Source organism: Mytilus edulis, chromosome 5 (genome assembly GCF_963676685.1).
Source record: "Mytilus edulis chromosome 5, xbMytEdul2.2, whole genome shotgun sequence".
NCBI lineage: Eukaryota > Metazoa > Mollusca > Bivalvia > Mytilida > Mytilidae > Mytilus > Mytilus edulis.
This window is the reverse complement of record NC_092348.1, coordinates 78,030,457-78,050,322: the sequence shown is the minus strand read 5'-3', so window position 1 is coordinate 78,050,322 and position 19,866 is coordinate 78,030,457. Positions and strand designations below refer to the sequence as shown.

At 32.5% G+C, this 19,866-nt stretch overlaps 1 protein-coding gene across 1 annotated transcript in view; it reads left to right on the top strand.

The window, feature by feature from the left end:
* Nucleotides 1–19,866, top strand: part of LOC139524509 (uncharacterized) — a 62,868-nt gene that overhangs the window by 1,554 nt on the left and 41,448 nt on the right. The window contains exons 2-9 of the mRNA XM_071319329.1: nucleotides 3,925–4,017; nucleotides 8,523–8,865; nucleotides 10,106–11,374; nucleotides 12,392–12,565; nucleotides 13,324–13,466; nucleotides 14,517–14,621; nucleotides 15,478–15,613; nucleotides 17,368–17,561. Coding sequence (XP_071175430.1) covers nucleotides 3,994–4,017; nucleotides 8,523–8,865; nucleotides 10,106–11,374; nucleotides 12,392–12,565; nucleotides 13,324–13,466; nucleotides 14,517–14,621; nucleotides 15,478–15,613; nucleotides 17,368–17,561 — 2,388 coding nt within the window. The 5' untranslated portion in view covers nucleotides 3,925–3,993. The remainder of the gene's footprint in view (nucleotides 1–3,924; nucleotides 4,018–8,522; nucleotides 8,866–10,105; nucleotides 11,375–12,391; nucleotides 12,566–13,323; nucleotides 13,467–14,516; nucleotides 14,622–15,477; nucleotides 15,614–17,367; nucleotides 17,562–19,866) is intronic.

Sequence of the window (19,866 nt, the reverse complement as noted above, 5' to 3'; positions counted from 1 at the left end):
TGATTTTACCATTTAATAAGGGACTTTCTGTTTTGAATTTTCCTCGGAGTTCAGTATTTTTGTGATTTTACTTCTTAGTATAGTATTGTATGTAAATAAGCAGTTTTAAGACCATTGCTTAAATTCAAATTGTTTTGGGTAAAATCTTACAAATTTCTCAATTAGTTTTGGAAGCAAAACTAATCAAATAAGGGTTTAATAAACAATGCCGTAATCAAATAGCTAAGTATCAAAATGATTGTTCACATATATAACATTTAGCAAATTTCATAATGAACGCACCGAAATAATATATATCCGATATGCTCGCAACGCACGCATGGAAGACTTTCATTGGATAACAATGAAACTAACTTGTGACAAAGATGAATCATACTGTCCTCGTACTGATTGATTCGACAAAATCTTACCTGTACTTTTGAATCTCCTTTTTTTTTTTTACAAATTAGACCGTTGGCTTTCCTGTTTGAATGGTTTAACACTAGCAATGTTCTTGTTCATATATAGCGTGGTGTTCGCTGTGAGCCAATGCTCCGTGTTTAAGGACCTACTTTGGTCTATAATGGTTTACTTTAAACAAATAATTACTTTGATGGAAAGTTGTCTCATTCAAACTCATGCACCATCTTCTTATATCTATAAATCTTTAAAATTTCCCCTTATAAATAACTGCTTTCCAGTCCTCCAACTGAACGATCTAAATTTATCAAAATAGAAAAGATATATACACATTTCTAACGTCAACAGACATTTACATCTTTTTTATTTGTGTTCTAAACATTTTTTTAGTACTCATTGAAGAAATGAATTTATAAAAAGCGATACGGATTGTTATTTTGCACTAAGAAAAGTTCGCGTATTTATACGGTCGGTTACTAGCCAAAAACGAAAGTCAAATCTCTGTGGCAACAATACATCGGAATACCCTCACGGTCATAGCGATGTAAAAGTGCGTCCACGCGGCGAGCTGAATATGTTCATAGAGATATCGATTTACCAACAGGAAAAGTCTGTGATATCCAAAAAGAACTGGTTTCCTTCTCAATATCTTTTTCTATGTTAATAATAAATACATTTTCTGTTTGACAAGATTTTTGATTTTCATTGTATCTGAAGTTGTCCAATTAATAGTCTGAGGCTACTCAGTTGATATCTTCAAAGTTCGGGACATCAGCATTTGTACATTTTAGTTTGTTTGGATTATTGATTTTACCATTTGACTATTTATTGTAATTTGGAGCTGTATTGGATTGGATTGTTAAATGAATGTTTCTTTTAAGTAATGATAATTTTTGACTATTTCGATATTACCAAGATGGATAGGCTATAGCAGTGTGACCAGTATATTATAAGGAGGCAACCATTTGATTTTCTGGGGGGGGGGGGGGGGGGGGGGGGGGGCTATGGGTTTTTTTTTCTGGACAAATTTTATTTATCTATTTATTTTATTATCTATTTTTTTCGCGACAAGTCGAAAACAAATTTTTTTCTTTCAATTTTAGCATAATATATAGTGGCAGCTGAGGGTGAAACAAACAATTTTTTTTTCTCAGAATCAAAAACAAATTATATTTTTCTCCAAAAACTGGAAACAAACTTTTTTTCTCCAAAAAAAACCATAGCCCCCCCCCCCCAGAAAATCAAATGGTTGCTGCCTAATCTAATAGGTCGGTAGACGTATGTGCAACCGCATTTAAATTCCGCCATTGCATCATCACTTCAAATAGAATTATAAAAAATAAGATGTGGTATGATTGCCAATGAGACAACTGTCCACAAGAGACCAAAATAACACAGACATTAACAACTATAGGTCACCGAAAGGCCTTCAACAATAAGCAAAGCCCATACCGCATAGTCAGCTATAAAAGGCCTCGATAAGACAATGTAAAACAATTCAAACGAGAAAACTAACGGCCTTATTTATATAAAAAAATGAACGAAAAACAAATATGTAACACATAAACAAACGAATTACAGGCTCCTGACTTCGGACAGGCACATACATAAATAATGTGGCGGGGTTAAACATGTTAGTTAGTCGGTTAAACCATGTGATTGAAAACAATAGACTGAACAGATTATTAACACTTTCAACTATCAATAAGCGTTAATTTTGTTACAGTTACGAAATTTTAGTGATATTGATCCTAAAACATTAAACCGATCATGATCTAAGTTTGTGAATTATGTTTGCAGTTTTCTTGACATGCATTGTGACGTGTCATCGTATTCATTTTATATTAGAAAACTATAGCAGTTATATTAGAAAAGTATCGCATTCATAAATTTTTGATATTAAAAAATCATCGCTATGATATAAGACAAATGTCGCATTGTTATTTTAAAATATAGCAGTATCTTTGACTTATGGGTGATTTTGGCTTAGCAAACAATTGAATTCATCTCAATTGCATTCCACTGAATTTACTACATGATATTTATAGAATGTGTACATCTACAAATGATAAATCATGCATTTTTGTTTCATTTATTCAGCAATTCAATTTTCTCGTTTAAATACATTTTGCTTGTTATTACATAAAAAAATTCATGGAAATTACACACCATACGTATGTCGTGTTAAATGTCACCCTGTTTTAAGAAACGAGTCATTACTTTATACCGAGAAATCTGCCTTTCTTCGTACAAATGCTAACATTCGTCTGAAATTTCCCACAATGCAACTCGTTGATATAAGACAATATCGCTCGTTGATATACGAAAAGTTTTTATCGAATCGCTTCTTCCATAGACTGGGTATGATTGCCAAATGAGACAACTATCCGTCAAAGTTCAAATGAAGTGGTTGAAAGCAATTATAGTCAACTGTACAATCTTCAATAATGAGAAAAAATGGAAACAATTTAATTGAGAAAACTAACAGCCTAAATACAACAAAATAATATACGACTTGAACAAACGGCAACCATGCACTGATCATGAACTACTTGCACCTGACTTTGGACAGACACATACAAAATGTGGTTTGGTGAAACGTATTTATGAGTGCTCATCCCTACCCAAACCATGGACAGTGGTGTAACAGCACAACACAAAGAAAAAAACTATTAAAATCAATTGCAGAAGGCTTAGCTGATCTGATCGATACAAAGCAGAACAACATGAAACAAAAACGCAGACCGGGCGTGGCAGGGTATATACCCAGCCTTCATCCATGGTCATCCATTAATAAAAGAATACACTTTGTACAGATTGTCGATGGTCTGTAACCCGATGTACTAAATACTAATAAGACAAGCACGTGCAATCGTATAATGATAATTTTTCTAGGTCTGGTGGATTTCATGTTGAATCATCATTTTTACCTGAATAACAATCATTTGTTACGGGTCAAATAAGTCAAAGAAATAGTTCCTTCCGACAACTCCATTGTTTCACTTTAAAATGTTGACATACTTTTCCGTATCATAATAAAGATAATAATAAATTAATAATAACAATAACTAAACATGATAAGCAGGTAAGTCACCCATCTCCAGTTAAGGGACAAGAGGAATGAAACATGTTTGAGTAGGGTAAAACAAAAAAACCTATTAATCCGTCAGATCACAAATATATTTTCCCCCGAAATGTTAAACTTAATTCGCGTTACACTTGTGAAGCGGTCTTTCTCTTGGATGGGAGTACTTGGATTAGATCTCCGACAGGTTGAAATGAACGAACTTTTTTTGAGAGTGGTTCCTACTCTGCTAAAAACGCAGTCGAAATTAAATAATTCAGGAATGGTTAAATATCATTTTCTTGTTATCTTTCGAATAAGCAAGCTAGTCTGATTTTAACAAAGCTGGATGTATTCATATAAGATTAGCATATTTACTCTGTATGACACACGCTCATTAATCAGCAGCCGTAAATATACTACTGTTGAAATATTAAATAATTTATTTTCTTTTTTATTAGGGGCATAGGTCTATTCTAAGACTAAGAAAATAATTGTGAACAAAGCCTTTAAAACTTTAAAGAAATAGCATGGGTTCCGGTGGAAGTAGAAAGGTAAGTGCACAAATTCATTGATGGGTAAAACTACAAAAACAAGAGTACTCTGAGCAAGAGTATGTTCGAAGAAAATATTCCACAGTCAAAGAATGTGTTGAAAAGCTCAAACTCAATACTCCTCTTAGCTAATTAACATAATAGAAATCAAAAAATCTTTCACGTAGTTTGATGCAGTCAATACAGCGTCTTTAGTCATATCCATAAATCAACGCCACTTTGCTTATTTGAATATTATACTTAAGAAATCGGATACGGGTCACGGAAATTACATTAAAATGATAGGGAATTTTGAAAAAATGTCTGTTTTAATTTTAATTTTAGTGATAGACAGGTTGCCGGGGCAGAAAATGAATATACACAACAATATACACCATTTAAACGAAACATAATGACTGTTGTTGCAAAAATACAGGTTCCTGAGCTGTTTTAAAAATCGAAGCGAGAGGCTTTTAACATTGCAGTGTAAAATACAGGCTAAAATGACTGAAACGTCAAATTTGCAAACTTCGTGTTGAAAATTGGCTTACAAGGTCATTACAAAAACAGGTTGCCGGGGTGAAATATGAAACTTGAATTTCCAAAGAATAAGCAAGTCCAAACCTTGTATGTGTAGTCGTTGAACTCTAGGTTCCCACGTAAAATTAAAATGTCACTATTTCAAGAAGAATAAACTCACGAAAAATTCACTAAATTCGCGTTCATTGTTTTGATTTTGACCGCCTGACAACTTTACGGAAATATCAAAGTGATTATAAATAAGGACTCTGTGACGGGCAACTTATAATATCCGTGTTTTAAAGATTTTAATGATATCAAGCCTATCAAGCCAGTCCAGTTCAAAGTACTATCACGTGGTACAATTCTCATTTACATATTATGAATATTAATTAGCAAAACCACTACTAATTTCTGGCTATATGTTGCTTAGTCTTTAGTTTTCTATTTTGTGTCTTGTGTACTATCATTTGTCTGTTTGTCTGTTTATCTTTTAGCCATGGCGTTGTCAGTTTACTTTCGATCTATGAGCTTGACTGTCCCTCTGGTATCTTTCGCCCCTCTTTTAATGTAATCATACCCAGTTCTCGGGTTCCCTGTAGTCAACACGGATTTTATTCCTATAATATCGACCGCCTCTCTTATGCAGAAAGGAGAGCGTGATTCTGCTGTTAGATAAGTATCTCGTTTGACCAAGTTTTAAGAAAGGAGTAGGTGCAGTAAGACCCCTTTTTGGCCCCCTAATATAGCAGTTTTACAAAATTGTTAAAATGTAAACTTTTAGCTATTTATTGGAAAGAAGAATACTTCTGTAATATAAATATGAGATTTTTTTGACAATTCAGTGCACATGTATCGGGTACTATCATCATTAAGTTATGATACTAAATTACTGAAATAGTTATCAAAGGTACCAGGATTATAATTTAGTACGCCAGACGCGCGTTTCGTCTACATAAGACTCATCAGTGACGTTCATATCAAAATATTTATAAAGCCAAACTAGTACAAAGTTGAAGAGCATTGAAGATACGAAATTCCAAATCTTCACAATTTTAGCATTTGAGTTACTTTTAGACGGATTCCGTATTAAACGAAACTGGCCGCGTTTGTGTTCATTCTTAATATTTAAATATAAGTTGTATTCGATGATAATAGATAACATATATAAAGGTTGAGGTGGAACACTAATGCTGCCATTTTCATTTTTGACAAAAATCATCTGAAAAGTGACATTTTTTGGGCATATTTGATAGATTTTTAATATTTAAGCTTAACTTTGAGCATCTTTAATGATTAAGTGAATTCAAATCTTTCACATAAACTAATCGAATCTACGTAAGTGTCCAAAATCTTCCATCAGATGAACTTGAAGTTTTAGGCCGGACCTACTCCTTTGCTGTTTCTGGAATTAACTCAGGGGTATGAACGTTAAAAGTTCAATGTTTCTAAGTGTTATCTTATAATTTGTACACTTATAATCACTTCTGAACCTTTTGTCAAATTTAATGCTATATAATTAGAATTTAATGAAACGTAACAAGATGTCATATGTATTTGACAATACTCATCATGAGAATTTGAATAATTTTTAATTTTCGAGCTTGACGAAACCTAATTTATTTGAAACAAATCGACCTTACATGCCAACTTGGCCATGACCTTTAATAGATGGTCAAATTTCATTATACATTATAGCTGTTCGTTCCGCATATATTCACAAAATTCTGATCTTATTACTTCATCTAACAAGGTATTTATACATATTATACTAGTATATGTATTAAATTTTTATTTCAACTATATTGTCTTGCAACACTAAAAATTAAATTGCTTCTTTTATTGCTGGTTAGTGTTTAGTTTAATGTGTGGCCTGTTGTGTAATGTATTTGCATGGGTTACCACAAGATATTTGAGGGTGGTGTTCTTCCGTTTTTGAATTTAAGCACCACCCTTGGATTCCAAGTATCACTCTTGAATTTCTGGCAGAAGATCATTTCTCATATAATTTCAAAACTACAGGTTCATTTGTCAGGACTGACATTGAGAGTGATGCTTGAAATCTAAAGGTGGTACTACTTCTAGTAAATATTAGCTTGAAAGGCGATATTTGAAAAAACAAAGACGTTAAGCACGATATTGCGTCTCAAATGGTAACGTCAAATTTTTACGTTTTATGGCGATTACCGATTCTTTGGGATAAGTTTTGTATTTCGCTTGCAATTTTTGTTTTGCACATCAATATGGATACTTCTTGTAATGTTTTGTTGTACTGAATATGCATTGAATATTTCCCAATGAAGGTAACGTAAGCAACAAACAACAAAATATATCGTATTTGGGTAATGCATATCTTTATGAAATGAGAAGATATATACGGTATGATGAGTGCCAATGAGACAACTCTCTACCAAAGATCAATTGACATAAAACGTATTAAAGTGCAATGTTTTCCCATTTAGATCCGAAAAGGAGGAGGATATATATTTTGCTTTAATATAAAAAGTTTGTCGAGAATAACAAGTTAAACGGGTCTTGCTTATAAAATTCACTATACTTTCTTTAATAGCGGTACAATATTAGATTATGAAATGAAACGATTGTCAGAAAAAAAGGTTAATTATAATTCATTTCATATGTTTACAAGCTTTGTATGATGTAGAGAGGTATATGGCCACGCTTTAGGCCCAATTTTATTTTCACTTTCAATTCTATACACATGAATCTTATTGCAGAGAAATAAAAAAAAGATCGCAGTCAGTTTACGCTTCCCAAATTTGAAAATTTGATAAAGATGATTTGTTATCCTCTTGTGATACAAAACTTTTTCACAACTTAAGAACCTCATTTAAAAGAACAAACCCAGTCATCGGATTTTTTTTTATGATGCTTTGTGGTCTTGTTGATAGTATTTGACTATCAAGAAAAATCTATCTGAGGAACTATATACAGATGATCCACCATTAATAGCGTACCCCGAATCGACAACGTTGAAAACGTACGAAAATCGTCCAGTGGACAAACTTGCAAGACATTTCATTTCTTTGAAAACGAAGTCGTTTTGACTACGCAAGTTATCAAAAAGTATGAAGCTGTTTTGTAAAGTTAGAGCACAACTACGGAAAAGCACTATTTAGCATGCAACTAATCTAAATTTTTAATAAATAACGTCGTAAATGACAACTTTTTTGTAAAAAAACGGCGAAATCCGACATTGGACATCTTGCAAGACATTTGCCAGAAGCCGTTGCATTTTTATATGTAGTGTGAGTGCTCCAAAAATTCGATTTTGATATGGTCTATGTATGCACATATGTGAGCCGAATTTACACAAACGAAATATCATATAATCTTATATTTTAAAACCTATAAATTTTGATAACTTAACATCTTCCAAAATCTGACCAATATGAACACTATTTGTTTTTGCCAAAAAATAGCGTTGGTCGTACCAGAAACACATATCCAGTAATATTGTTATACTTTATATATGAAGCATATCATTCATTCGAATTTTCGTGGATATAACCCTATTTTGAAGAACACAAACACCCCTGCTAAAGTGATTATGCGTATAGTCTGTTACGTCTGACACCCATATTTTTGACGTTTTGTCAATATGTTGTCCTTATTTTAGACTAAAGTAAAATATGATAAAACAATTTGTACTTTTTTTCGGAATAGTATTTACCTGTCTAGTCTATGGATATAAGTTTTATATAACTTAACTGTTATGATTTTATAGAAAAGCTGTTTATTAGTGTGGACTGGTTGATTACACGGTATTGACGCAATAACGTGCGTAATGTCACACTGTTATAAAATTACGATGGAATAAATTCATTTTTGTTTATATGTATTTAAGAGCTTTGCAAAAAAGTAATGCCTAAAATTAATATTTTTCAGCGGTTAGAATATTTATTTTATTTGCTTCATTGTAAACTTTTCTTTGGTGATCCATGCTTGTAAAGAAACATTAAATAAATGTAATGTTATGAATGTTTTAGGCTACACCAACCGTTTTAAAGGGATACAGACGAGAGATAAGCAATGTATCGTTGATGAAAGTAAGGCAGAAAAAGGTCGTACGGATCGATGAAGGTGGAGTAGAGACAACATCTTCTACAACCAACGCTAAAGTAGCTGTGTCTTCTACCAGCAAGATGGAAAATGATCTCTCAACTAGTTCAGAGGAGAAAACTGAAACTGAAGATATGGAAGCTTTAAAACCCGTACTGGAGATGGAAGAGGGGGAAACAAAGGCGAAAGGGGAAACACAGGTAGAAGGGGATACAAAGACGGAAGGGGATACACAAGCGGAAGGGGATACAAAGACGGTACATGATTCAGGTACAGTAATAAAACTTTGATATCTTTTCATTTGCTTTTCTTATCATTTGTCGTCCGTAGTCATCCTCGGCAATACCTTTTACAAAAACCTCCTCTATAACTATACTGGGTCAAACTTGTTTCTTGTTTTAAAAACGTAGTCCATGACTGCGTTAGCCAACCAATATGTCATATTTGGCAAAAAATAGAACATAGGGGTAAATACATATTTTTTTTTATTGTCTTAAAAACTGCTACATGTTAGCATACTGAAAATCTGAAGAGGGCGCAACGATGTAAAGAATGATGATATCTATCAATTGCTCATTACTCCGGACAACTTCTAATTAGCGTCTTTGCCCTTAAATGACAAAATTGCAACATCTTATTTTTCATTTTTGCCTTATATGCCTTATATGTAGATTGTAATAAAATTTTAACAGCTACATACTTCCTAGAAGTAGTACCACCTAAAATGAATTATAGGATAAGTTGAAGTTTTATGGCATCAGTCCCTTTGCTACAATTGCTATTTTTGAGGGTATATTATTTTCAAAAAAACTTTATTGATTTTATGTAATAATCACAACTTGGAATACTTGAGTACGTCGAAAATAAGTGAGATGATAATCATACAATAGAGCAATGTTTATTTTCATTGTAAATTGTCCTTGCGTTTCTTTTTGTGTATCTAACTTGTCATTTAACTTGTTAAATGTTTCGGTGTATTTGATTTTTCTTTTCAGAATCAAATAGCATTATCAAAGTCCAACTGTGTTTATCTTTTTTAATATCTCAGTTTTTCCCTCGCACTTTCGCTGTGCGTTTGTCAAAGTAATAACAACGAGGGGTCTCAAGGTCATTGCATACGTAATGGTATCAGGAGAAATTACGAGAGACACCAATTTAGCAGCAGTATATTTCTGAAGTATTGATAAAGTGAAGGATTTCTTTAAAAAGAAAGTCCATGTACATGTGTTTTATAGGAAAACTTAGCCATTCATTATATAAAACATATTCCCTTTTTTTTAAGTTGAAGTTTCATATGGCTTGAAATGTACGATAGGAATATTTATACATTTTTCATATCGTAAAACTAGTGTGATCACTATTTGATATGTTTAATTCCTAAAGCTATCTCTGATATGAGCTTGTATTATAAAAGGGTACCAAATCATTTTAAACAGTTTTGAATCAATGACAATTTAGTAAACGCATTATCTAAATTCTTGAAGAAATTAATTCTTTTTCCGTTTTTCAGATTTAATTAAAACAATATATTGTGCTACCTCGTCAGAGCGCCCGTTACGCAATTTTGGAAAAATTGATTATAACGTAAATGCATATCATGGAGGACGTACTGCACTGTACTTTGTCTCGACTACGTCTAATTATAACAATACACAAATGTCTTTGGTACGATCCGGATATGATGGTAATCACGTACAAATTGAGCTCCTTTCAAAGATAAGTTCATCAGTATCAAATGAAGATCAAAGTTTTAACTATCAGGTAGACGAAGAAGGAATGCTTATTGCTCATTGTTACTATGACAGTAATCACATCATGCTTTTAACAAACGACAGTAACTATGGCAATCTAAGGAATGGGGTGTTTGTAGAAATGCAGGATAGTAAGTCAACAGTAGAGTTTCCTTTGAATGTCAATGGAGCGAGGGATGAACATGGAAGTGGAATTACATTGATACTTTGTAGTGGCGGGAAAGGAGACGATTCTATAAATACGCTGTATTTGATTCTCTCTGAGACAGAAGGGAACAAATTCAGCGCTAAAGCCATTTCTGGGGAGGATAAATACGAGTTTTCTGTTAATGAAGATGGCATTCTTTGTGTCAGTGGACCTGCCGGAAGTCGATTTGGTTTATGGCATAATAGAGATAATTTAACAGGTACACCAACGGTAACGTCCCATCCTTTTGTCAGTCAGACGCAGTGCTTAGATGGAAACGAAGCCATTTTACTAATGGAAAACGTCACAGAACATGCTGCTATAGTAATCCTATGCTCAAACAGTAACGGAATGGAGGATTCTACGGTTTCCAGTGTTTATCATTTAGTGATAAAAGATGGAAGTCTTGTTGCGTCAAATGCAATATCTGGTTGTCATGGTACGAATTACAAAAAATCGGACTTATGGACTTTCGAAGTTGTTGGTGGTCGTTTGCTTGCTTCTGGACCTACTGGACCTTGTAGATATGGGGTTTTATCCAATATAATAGCATCAAATGAAGAATTAAAGAAATCATGCAAACAAGATTTCTGTCTAGCAACAGGCGAGTCGACGAAAACAAAGGGGGATATAGATTTGACCGTAGAGGAAATAAAAGGGCATGTCAACAAACCTTCAGAGATTTGTATAATGTTAGACCATAAAATAATTCAACTTATACCCATTAATGAACTTTCACAGCGAAATGGATCTTATTCCTTTAAGTATATATGGAAAGAAGATGAGAGAGATGTAGGGCATTATCTTGTACGAGTATTTGCTATCAGGAAACATGTCAGAAGTATGTATATTTACATCTCCATTTATCAAAATGTCATTTGACAATAATGAAAGTATTCTCAAATATTCTATGCCTAAGCTACGTATGTATGTTTACAACTCAATTTATCAAAATGTCATTTGAGAATTCTCAAATATGCTATTCCTCAGATACGTATGTATGTTTACAACTCAATTTATCAAAATGTCATTTGAGAATTCTCAAATATTCTATTCCTAAGATACGTATGTTTGTTTACAACTCAATTTATCAAAATGTCATTTGAGAATTCTCAAATATTCTTTTCCTTAGATACGTATGTATGTTTACAACACAATTTATCAAAATGTCATTTGAGAATACTGACAGTAATTCAAATATTCTATGCGTAATCTACGCCTTTCAATAACTCATTGTTGTTTCAATTCGGTCCTAGATTTTACATTCCTTCCTTGTCTTTGTCCATATAAAGGAATGTTAAATTTCGAAATATACTCATGTCAGAGTAGAATGAAAAGTGATAAGAATAAAAATAACAGATATTACGGTTCTTGAAATATAATATTGTCAATTAAACATTCAAAGGGATAGAGAAGTCACTAGCTTCGGTACTTAAACTCAATAGAATAATATGAATAAATACTGAATTTGTTATCTCTTAATTCTGTTATTTTACGATTTTTTTTTTTAACAATATGATAATTTTATTCACCAACATTGCTTGTTAAAATAACCCTTTAAGATTCTAAAATTTTTTTGACGTACCCTGTTACAATCCACTGGCTACCCAGAGAATAATGAGCTGATTAGATTAATTGACATACATTTTGCTTACAAAACACTATGATAATAATATCAGAAAAATATTCATTGATTATGTTCCTTTTAAATTTTAATTGTAAGTAACATTGGACGTATTGTCTTATGTCCATTAATGTTGGTATCTACTCTCTTGGTGAGTTCATTGACAACTATATAGACGTCCATGTTTTTTTGTTTTCTGCTCAGATACATAGATAAATGATATTTTTTTTTAAGGTGGCGATGATGTGTACATAGAACTTACAAATTCTCCGTATTCATTGATTAGACAGAAACCAGGAGTTATTTATGCCTTGAACGTCGCAAGCCCAGTTTACCAAGACATGAATGGCATTGTATATTCAAGTGAATTTTCATTGTTTGCTAATTACGACTCGACCTTTGAAATGGGTGAGAAATCATGATCCACTTATACTTTCAGAATGTATTTTATGATGACAAATTGATTATAATAGCTGTTGTCCATTCGTTTGATGTTTTATATCATTTGATTTTGCAAATTGATAAGGGACTTACCGTTTTTTTTTTTTTTGTCGGAGTTCATTTTTGTTGTTGTTATTTTACTTTTATATATATTATGTATGATCAGAATCTACTCATAAGATCATATGCGAAATATGATCATTGTTAAATCGAATTTGCCTATGCTTATGCCTATTTGTTTTCAAGTCTCGGTACTGCCTGACACTGTGCGTATTCGATCAGTGTTTAAATGGTTACGCATAAGAGATAATATATTTAAAAATTATAAACATCAGCGGCAAAATGCTGTAAAAAGACTCTGAGATATATCAAAAGACATCATATTGTGCCTATATCAAATTGTTAAATAAAAATATATGACCAATGGTAATTAAATATTTACGCACTGTGACTCTAGGAATGAAGGAGGCGTAATAATCAGTACCGTTTTTGATGATTTACAAGCAAGAGTTTGTGTATATTACCTTCGAACTAGGCACTAACAGGCGAAAATAAAAAATACATTATACGGACCATGACATATTATAAAGACCAATTGAAAAATTTATCAAAGGTATAAGGTAATTTTCATATGAAAAACATATTTAAATAACTATTTGTTCTTTGTATTTTCCTAAAAAAAATCGGACTCATTATACATTATTCGATCTACTTTTTTTTGCCAGGTACCCAATGCAAAGCTGCAGGATTGCCTAAGAATAGGGCAAATCTTCCTGCTTCTATATTAAAGACAGATGACGGCTTTCTATACTCCCGAGCAAGAAGAGCTGAACAATATAATGAGTTTGACCACAGGTTTACTTACAAGGTATATCATGAATCATAAAACATACCATGAATGAATAGCATTTGATTGTATAAAATTGAGAAAGGAAATGGGAAATGTGTCAAAGCGACAACAACACGACCATGGAGCAGACAACAGTGTTTTCTTACAATATCTGTATAAAAAACCAAAATAGGAATTCTACAACATGTTCATTTACAAGATTTGTATAATTAAATAACGAGGAACTTGAGAACAGGTTTACTTCAAAGATTTGTATGATAAAACAAAAAGGACTTTGACCACAGAATAGCTAACAATTTTTGTAGATAAGAAACAAACATGGGTCTGACCGCTGGTGTACTTACAAGATGTATTTGTAAAAGGAGATTTTACCACTGCTTTACGTACAAGCTTTGTATGACAAAACGGATTTGGATACAGGTTTACTCACAAAATGCAAAATGGCATGAAAAAATTAAGATTGGACCACATATTTACTAACAAGTTTGAATAATAAATCTAAGAGGGATTTGACCGGGGGCTAACTGACAAGGTTTGTTTACTAACTAAAACAATGTAATTTGAACACAGTTTTATTTACAAGCCTGTTATGAAAAATTAATTTGAAAACAGGTTTACTCACAAGGTTTGCATAATAAAACAGTAACTTGACCACAGGTTTATTTACAAGGTTTGTATAATAAAACAAAGATAACATTGACCACTGGTTTATTTACAAAATTTGAGTAAGCAAACAAGTGGTATTTGGACACATATTTACTTACAATGTGTGTATAATCATGAATTAAAAACAAAAGAAATGTCAGTACTTCATATCCATATTCTAGTACAAATAATTTCAAAAAATATTATTTTTTGTTAAATTTCAACGACACTAACTTCAACAGTGGTAACATTAATTATAAGAGCAGACCCTACTGACAAAGTTTCAGTTTTCACTAAAGATATGAGAGAAAAACAAAATGAATATATTGATTGTATGTAGATGAAATATGAACACTTTCCTATACAAATGACCCTCATTTATTTAGAACTCTACAGATTTTAACATTTTACTGAAAACTTCAGGTAGATGACTTACCAAATGGGACATTCAAACTAAGATTGCACCTGACACAGCCAACGTTTCATTTAGACGTAAATGGAAATGATGTTAATGATGAAGTCAACCAGGTTAGTTAATCAGTTCGTTCAATAATACCTATTAGTTAATAGCGTTGTATAAACTTTAGTATCGGCTACTGCCATGAATCTATTTCCATAGGCTACCTATCAACCATTGCGTTTTTACATATAAATTCAAAAGAATGCATCAACCACAATATAGTTTGGACAGTCCTTTTTTATATACACTCCTATAATGTTGTCAGTAACGGGACTCTATGACAAAAGAGACGATTATATTTTGTAATTATCAATTTGTGTTTCCCTTTTGTGATTCTTGGTTACATTTTTGTTTGTTTTAATAGCGAATAAGATTATATTACAATGTTGACTGTTGTACCCCTACTTGAAATTGTTTACCATTTCTGCATATTTGTTTGTTCACGCATAGTTGTCAATATAATGCAATTTTATGCGACTGTCCTACAAGTGACAGTTTTGTTAGCCATATAACCAGGTTTAATCTACCATTAGGCAAGACTAATGCCTGTTGAAGTCAGGAATCTGACAGTTGTTATCCATTCGTTTGATGTTTTTAAGCTATTGATTTTGCCATGTGATAAAGAATTCTTCGCTCAGAATTCGGTAATTTTTTTTATTTTACCCTTTTTCATAATCTAGAAAATATATGATTGAATGTGAAGGAGATAATCAAAGACTCAAGTGTCCGTAAAGAGAAAAAAATATCTCAAAGCAATAACTGGCACGGATTTACATAATTTAACAACAATATATGTTGTATTGTGGTCAATATTGTCTGAAAACTAACTCAAGATAGTTATTTAAATTAATAAGTTCTTCATCAAAGTAACATCATACTTATCAATAATTAGAAATCTTATTGATGTATGTTTTATAATTACAGAAAATTAATGATAGTATGGAAGCAGCAGGAAACTTGAAAACCCTTACAGCTTATCATGTCGACATTAACGTGGAGATAACAGACAACTGTCTACTGATACAGAGTCGAAGCGGATCAGATGTCTATAAAAATTCCGGTAGGTTTCTCCAAAACTTAAATACATGATAAAATATGCAAACATTTCGGTACCAAAGGGACATTCATTAATAAAGAGTGACAAGTGTAACACAAAAGGAATAACATCAAAAACTTGGGTAATCTCAAGTGTTCATGTAGAGTAATTAGATCCTGCTTCACATATAACAACCACTAACAAATAATAAAATCAAAACAAGACTGAACTAAAAGTAAAACAAATCATAACCTCGTTAACATTGACAATGATAACAAGGTTATGATTTGTTATTCTTTTAGTTAAGTCTTTTTTTATTCTATTTGTCAGTGGCATTGTATTTCCATTAATTGAATCGATTTAATTTTTTTATTTTCCCCTAATAAGTTTTTATGACTATCCTGTAGTAAGAGTTGTTCCTTGTTAAAACCCTGGTACCCTTGATAATTTTTTTTTAACCATACCCGTTTTGATTGTCTAGCGATAACATGCTCGTCAAGGATGATTCTTACTACTTCTAAACGTGCATTCAGCTTTAATGAATATCAGAAAACACTGTGTATTCACCTATTTCCGTGGGTACCATTATCAACTGATTTAGAAAAAAAATTTGCCTCTTCGTGGATATTTGATTTCGTGGTTTTTCAAAGTTTCAAACAATCATAAAGAAAACTTGTAATTAGTTAAACATTGGAATTCGTAGTTCACTTGTACCTACAAATTAACGAAAATTGATATCCAACAAATGAAAATGAATCCACAGTATAAACAGGAATCAGGAAGTGTCCAGTTTGATGACATGTGTGCTAGCATGTTAAAATTCCTACTCATCGTGTACAACCTGGTACAAGGAAGTAAATATACCGTTTGATGGACAAATAGATGGATGGATGGATGTTTAACATGCAGTTGTATATAACATGGGATTTCAAAACATTACAACATAATATGAATATAAACCAACATCGACACACTAAATCGGATGTTTAACATACTCGTTCACAAGTTAACTTTCCAGAAGAAGACATGTCACCTTAACCGGACACATTATTCTGACTCTGAGCCGATAGACTTATGCCACGCGCATAGAGGAGAAGCATTTAGTTCTAGGGTTTGAAAGCATGCCCCCCGCAATGGAGAGGCTGCTTCTAGAAAATATACCGTTTGAAATAAAAAAAAAAACCCAAAACACCCTAGCAGTCAGCTCGTGGTTATTTTTTAACATAGTTAAAACATAGACTAAGCTACATTAACCCCATTAGATTCTGGTTGTGATCTCAGGTATTTTGGAAGGGTTTAAGAGACTTATGGTATGTAATCAATGTCGTTTTACACAATATATTTCTTTTATTATTCGATTCTATTTGAAATTTATGCAGACATAAAAACGAAGTTCTATTAAAATACACCGTGCAAAAGGAAGGTATTAGTAGAGAAATTATCATATGCAGAATTATCAATGCAATCAGTTTAAAATTCGGTAAAAATTTGACTTTTCCAATATATAGTTGAATTTAGATTTTAGGTTTGAATATAAAAAGTCGTAGTTAACCTGTAAACCATGTTCGGATTAATAAACATTTCTCTTGTCGCCCCCCAAAAAACCCATCGTCAGCTGTATCCGAATTTGATCTCACCATAAATAAAATAAAATTATAAACAAACAAATATATTTTGAGGGTTCAGTTGGACTTTTTGGGATGTCAATGTCATCGTAAAATGTTTTAAACCGTTACATTTTAATACTGTATACACGGCAATATGCTTATTTCTTGTAGACTACATGTATGCCTTTGCATTACTTGACAAGTCATATAAAGACAAAACAATTTCTGAGAGTCAGCTTAAAGAAGAAGAGCAAGAAAAACACAAATTAGCAGATAAAGCACTTCCAATGAATATAGCTGTTACCAGAAAAGAGATGACAGTTGTTGGTTGGTCTCCAAATCTTCTCAAGAATGCAAGCGGTGAGGTATGATATCTTTAATGAGTTTTCAAAACAACTGGGTGGTTAACATCTTGTCCCCGAGAGCATCACGAGCCCAGAAGTTAGCAGTTTTTGTGTTGACTGTGTTCACAGAAAATATTATTGGTATGTTCATTTTTAGCTCACCTGAACTAAAAGGTCAAGTGAGCTTTTCTCATCACTTGGCGTCCGTCATCCGTCGTCCGTCGTCTGTAAACTTTTACAAAAATCTTCTCCTCTGAAACTACTGCGCTAAATTTAACTAAACTTGGCCACAATCATCATTGGGGTATATAGTTTAAAATTGTGTGGCGTGACCCGGCCAACCAACCAACATGGCGGCCATGGCTAAAAATAGAACATAGGGGTAAAATGTAGATTTTGGCTTATAACTCTGAAACCAAAACATTTAGAGCAATTCTGACAGGGGATAAAATTGCTTATTAGGTCAAGATCTATCCGCCCTGAAATTTTAAGACAAATTGGACAACTGGTTGTTGGGTTGCTGCCCCTGAATTATTCATTTTAAGGAAATCTTTCAGATTTTGGTTATTATCTTGAATATTATTTTAGATAGAGATAAACTGTAAACAGCAATAATGTTCAGCAAATAAATCAGCATGAACAAAATGGTCAGTTGCCCCCTTTAGGAGTTATTGCCCTTTATAGTCAATTTTTTATTAATATTCATAAATGTTTGTTAATTTTTGTAAATTTTCAGAAAATACTTTCCACTGTTATTATTTGGCCAAGTTCATTATGGATAATTGTAGTAAAAGAATGTTCAGTTAATAACGATCTAAAACACATCACCATCACCAAAACACAATTTTGTCATGAATTTATCTGTGTCTATTGTTTAATATGCACATAGACCAAGGTGAGCGACACAGGCTCTTCAGAGCCTCTAGTTATTTATAAATTTGCTTTTCATAAAACAAAGAATTATTTCCAAACACTAAGGTAAGCAATGTTTTTATAGAGAAAAATATTTATGTATTAATATGCCTGGAAAATATAAGAGTGCATATGCTAAATTTAGATGTGGTGTTCCACCTCTGAGAATAGAAACTGGTCGATATGAAGGCATTATGGTTGACAATAGATTATGTTTTAATGAGCAATGTAAGAAAAATAATATTATTGAAGATGAGAAACATGTGTTAATTAACTGCCCAGTATATGCAGATTTGCGAGCTATTTTATTTAGACATGCCAGCTCTTTTAATTGTGATTTTGTTAATTTGTCTGATGATGATAAATTCTAATTTTTATTCACTGATGAAAATGTGTGTTACTTTTTAGCCAAAATCTGCTATGATGTATTATTAAAAAGAAAAGGTATTTTATATAATTGTAGATAATAATGTGTTTTTTAGAAATTTTATAGTCTCTCGTAACTCTTTTTAGAGTGGCTCATGTTGTTTTAAATATTATTGTTATTTTATTAATGTATAAATGTATGTCCATTTTGAGGTGAGACTCTAATAAAGTATTTGTCTTGTCTTGGTATAAGTGACGAAGTCATCTTCAGTTCAGCTGTTTGGAGTAATTGGTCATCAACTTCATAATGAACAGTTTTTATTCGAGCGCCAGTATCATTTTTCGCTCAAGTGAGCTTTCCCCATTACTTGGCGACCGGCGGCCGTCGTCGTCGTCCGTCGTCGTCGTTAACTTTTACAAAAATCTTCTCCTGAAACTACTGGGCCAAATCTAACCAAACCTGACCAAATCATTATTGGGGTATCTAGTTTAAAAAGTGTGTCCGGTGACCCGGCCAACCAACCAAGATGGCCGCCATGGCTAAAAATAGAATATAGGATAAAATGCAGTTTTTGGCTTATAACTCAAAAACCAAAGCATTTAGAGCAAATCTGACATGGGATAAATTGTTAATCAGGTCAAGATCTATCTGCCCTGCAATTTTCAGATGAATCGGACAACCCGTTGTTTGGTAGCTGCCCCTGAATTGGTAATTTTAAGGACATTTTGCTGTTTTTGGTTATTATCTTGAATATTCTTATAGATAGAGATAAACTGTAAACACCAATTATGTTCAGCAAAGTAAGATTTACAAATAAGTCAACATGACGGAAATGGTCAATTGACCCCTAAGGAGTTATTGTCCTTTATAGTCAATTTTTAACAATTTTCATAAAATTTGTAAATTTTAACTAACATTTTCCACTGAAACTACTGGGCCAAGTCATTATAGATAGAGATAATTGTAAGCAGCAAAAATGTTCAGTAAAGTAAGATGTACAAACACATCGCCATCACCAAAACACAATTTTGTCATGAATCCATCTGC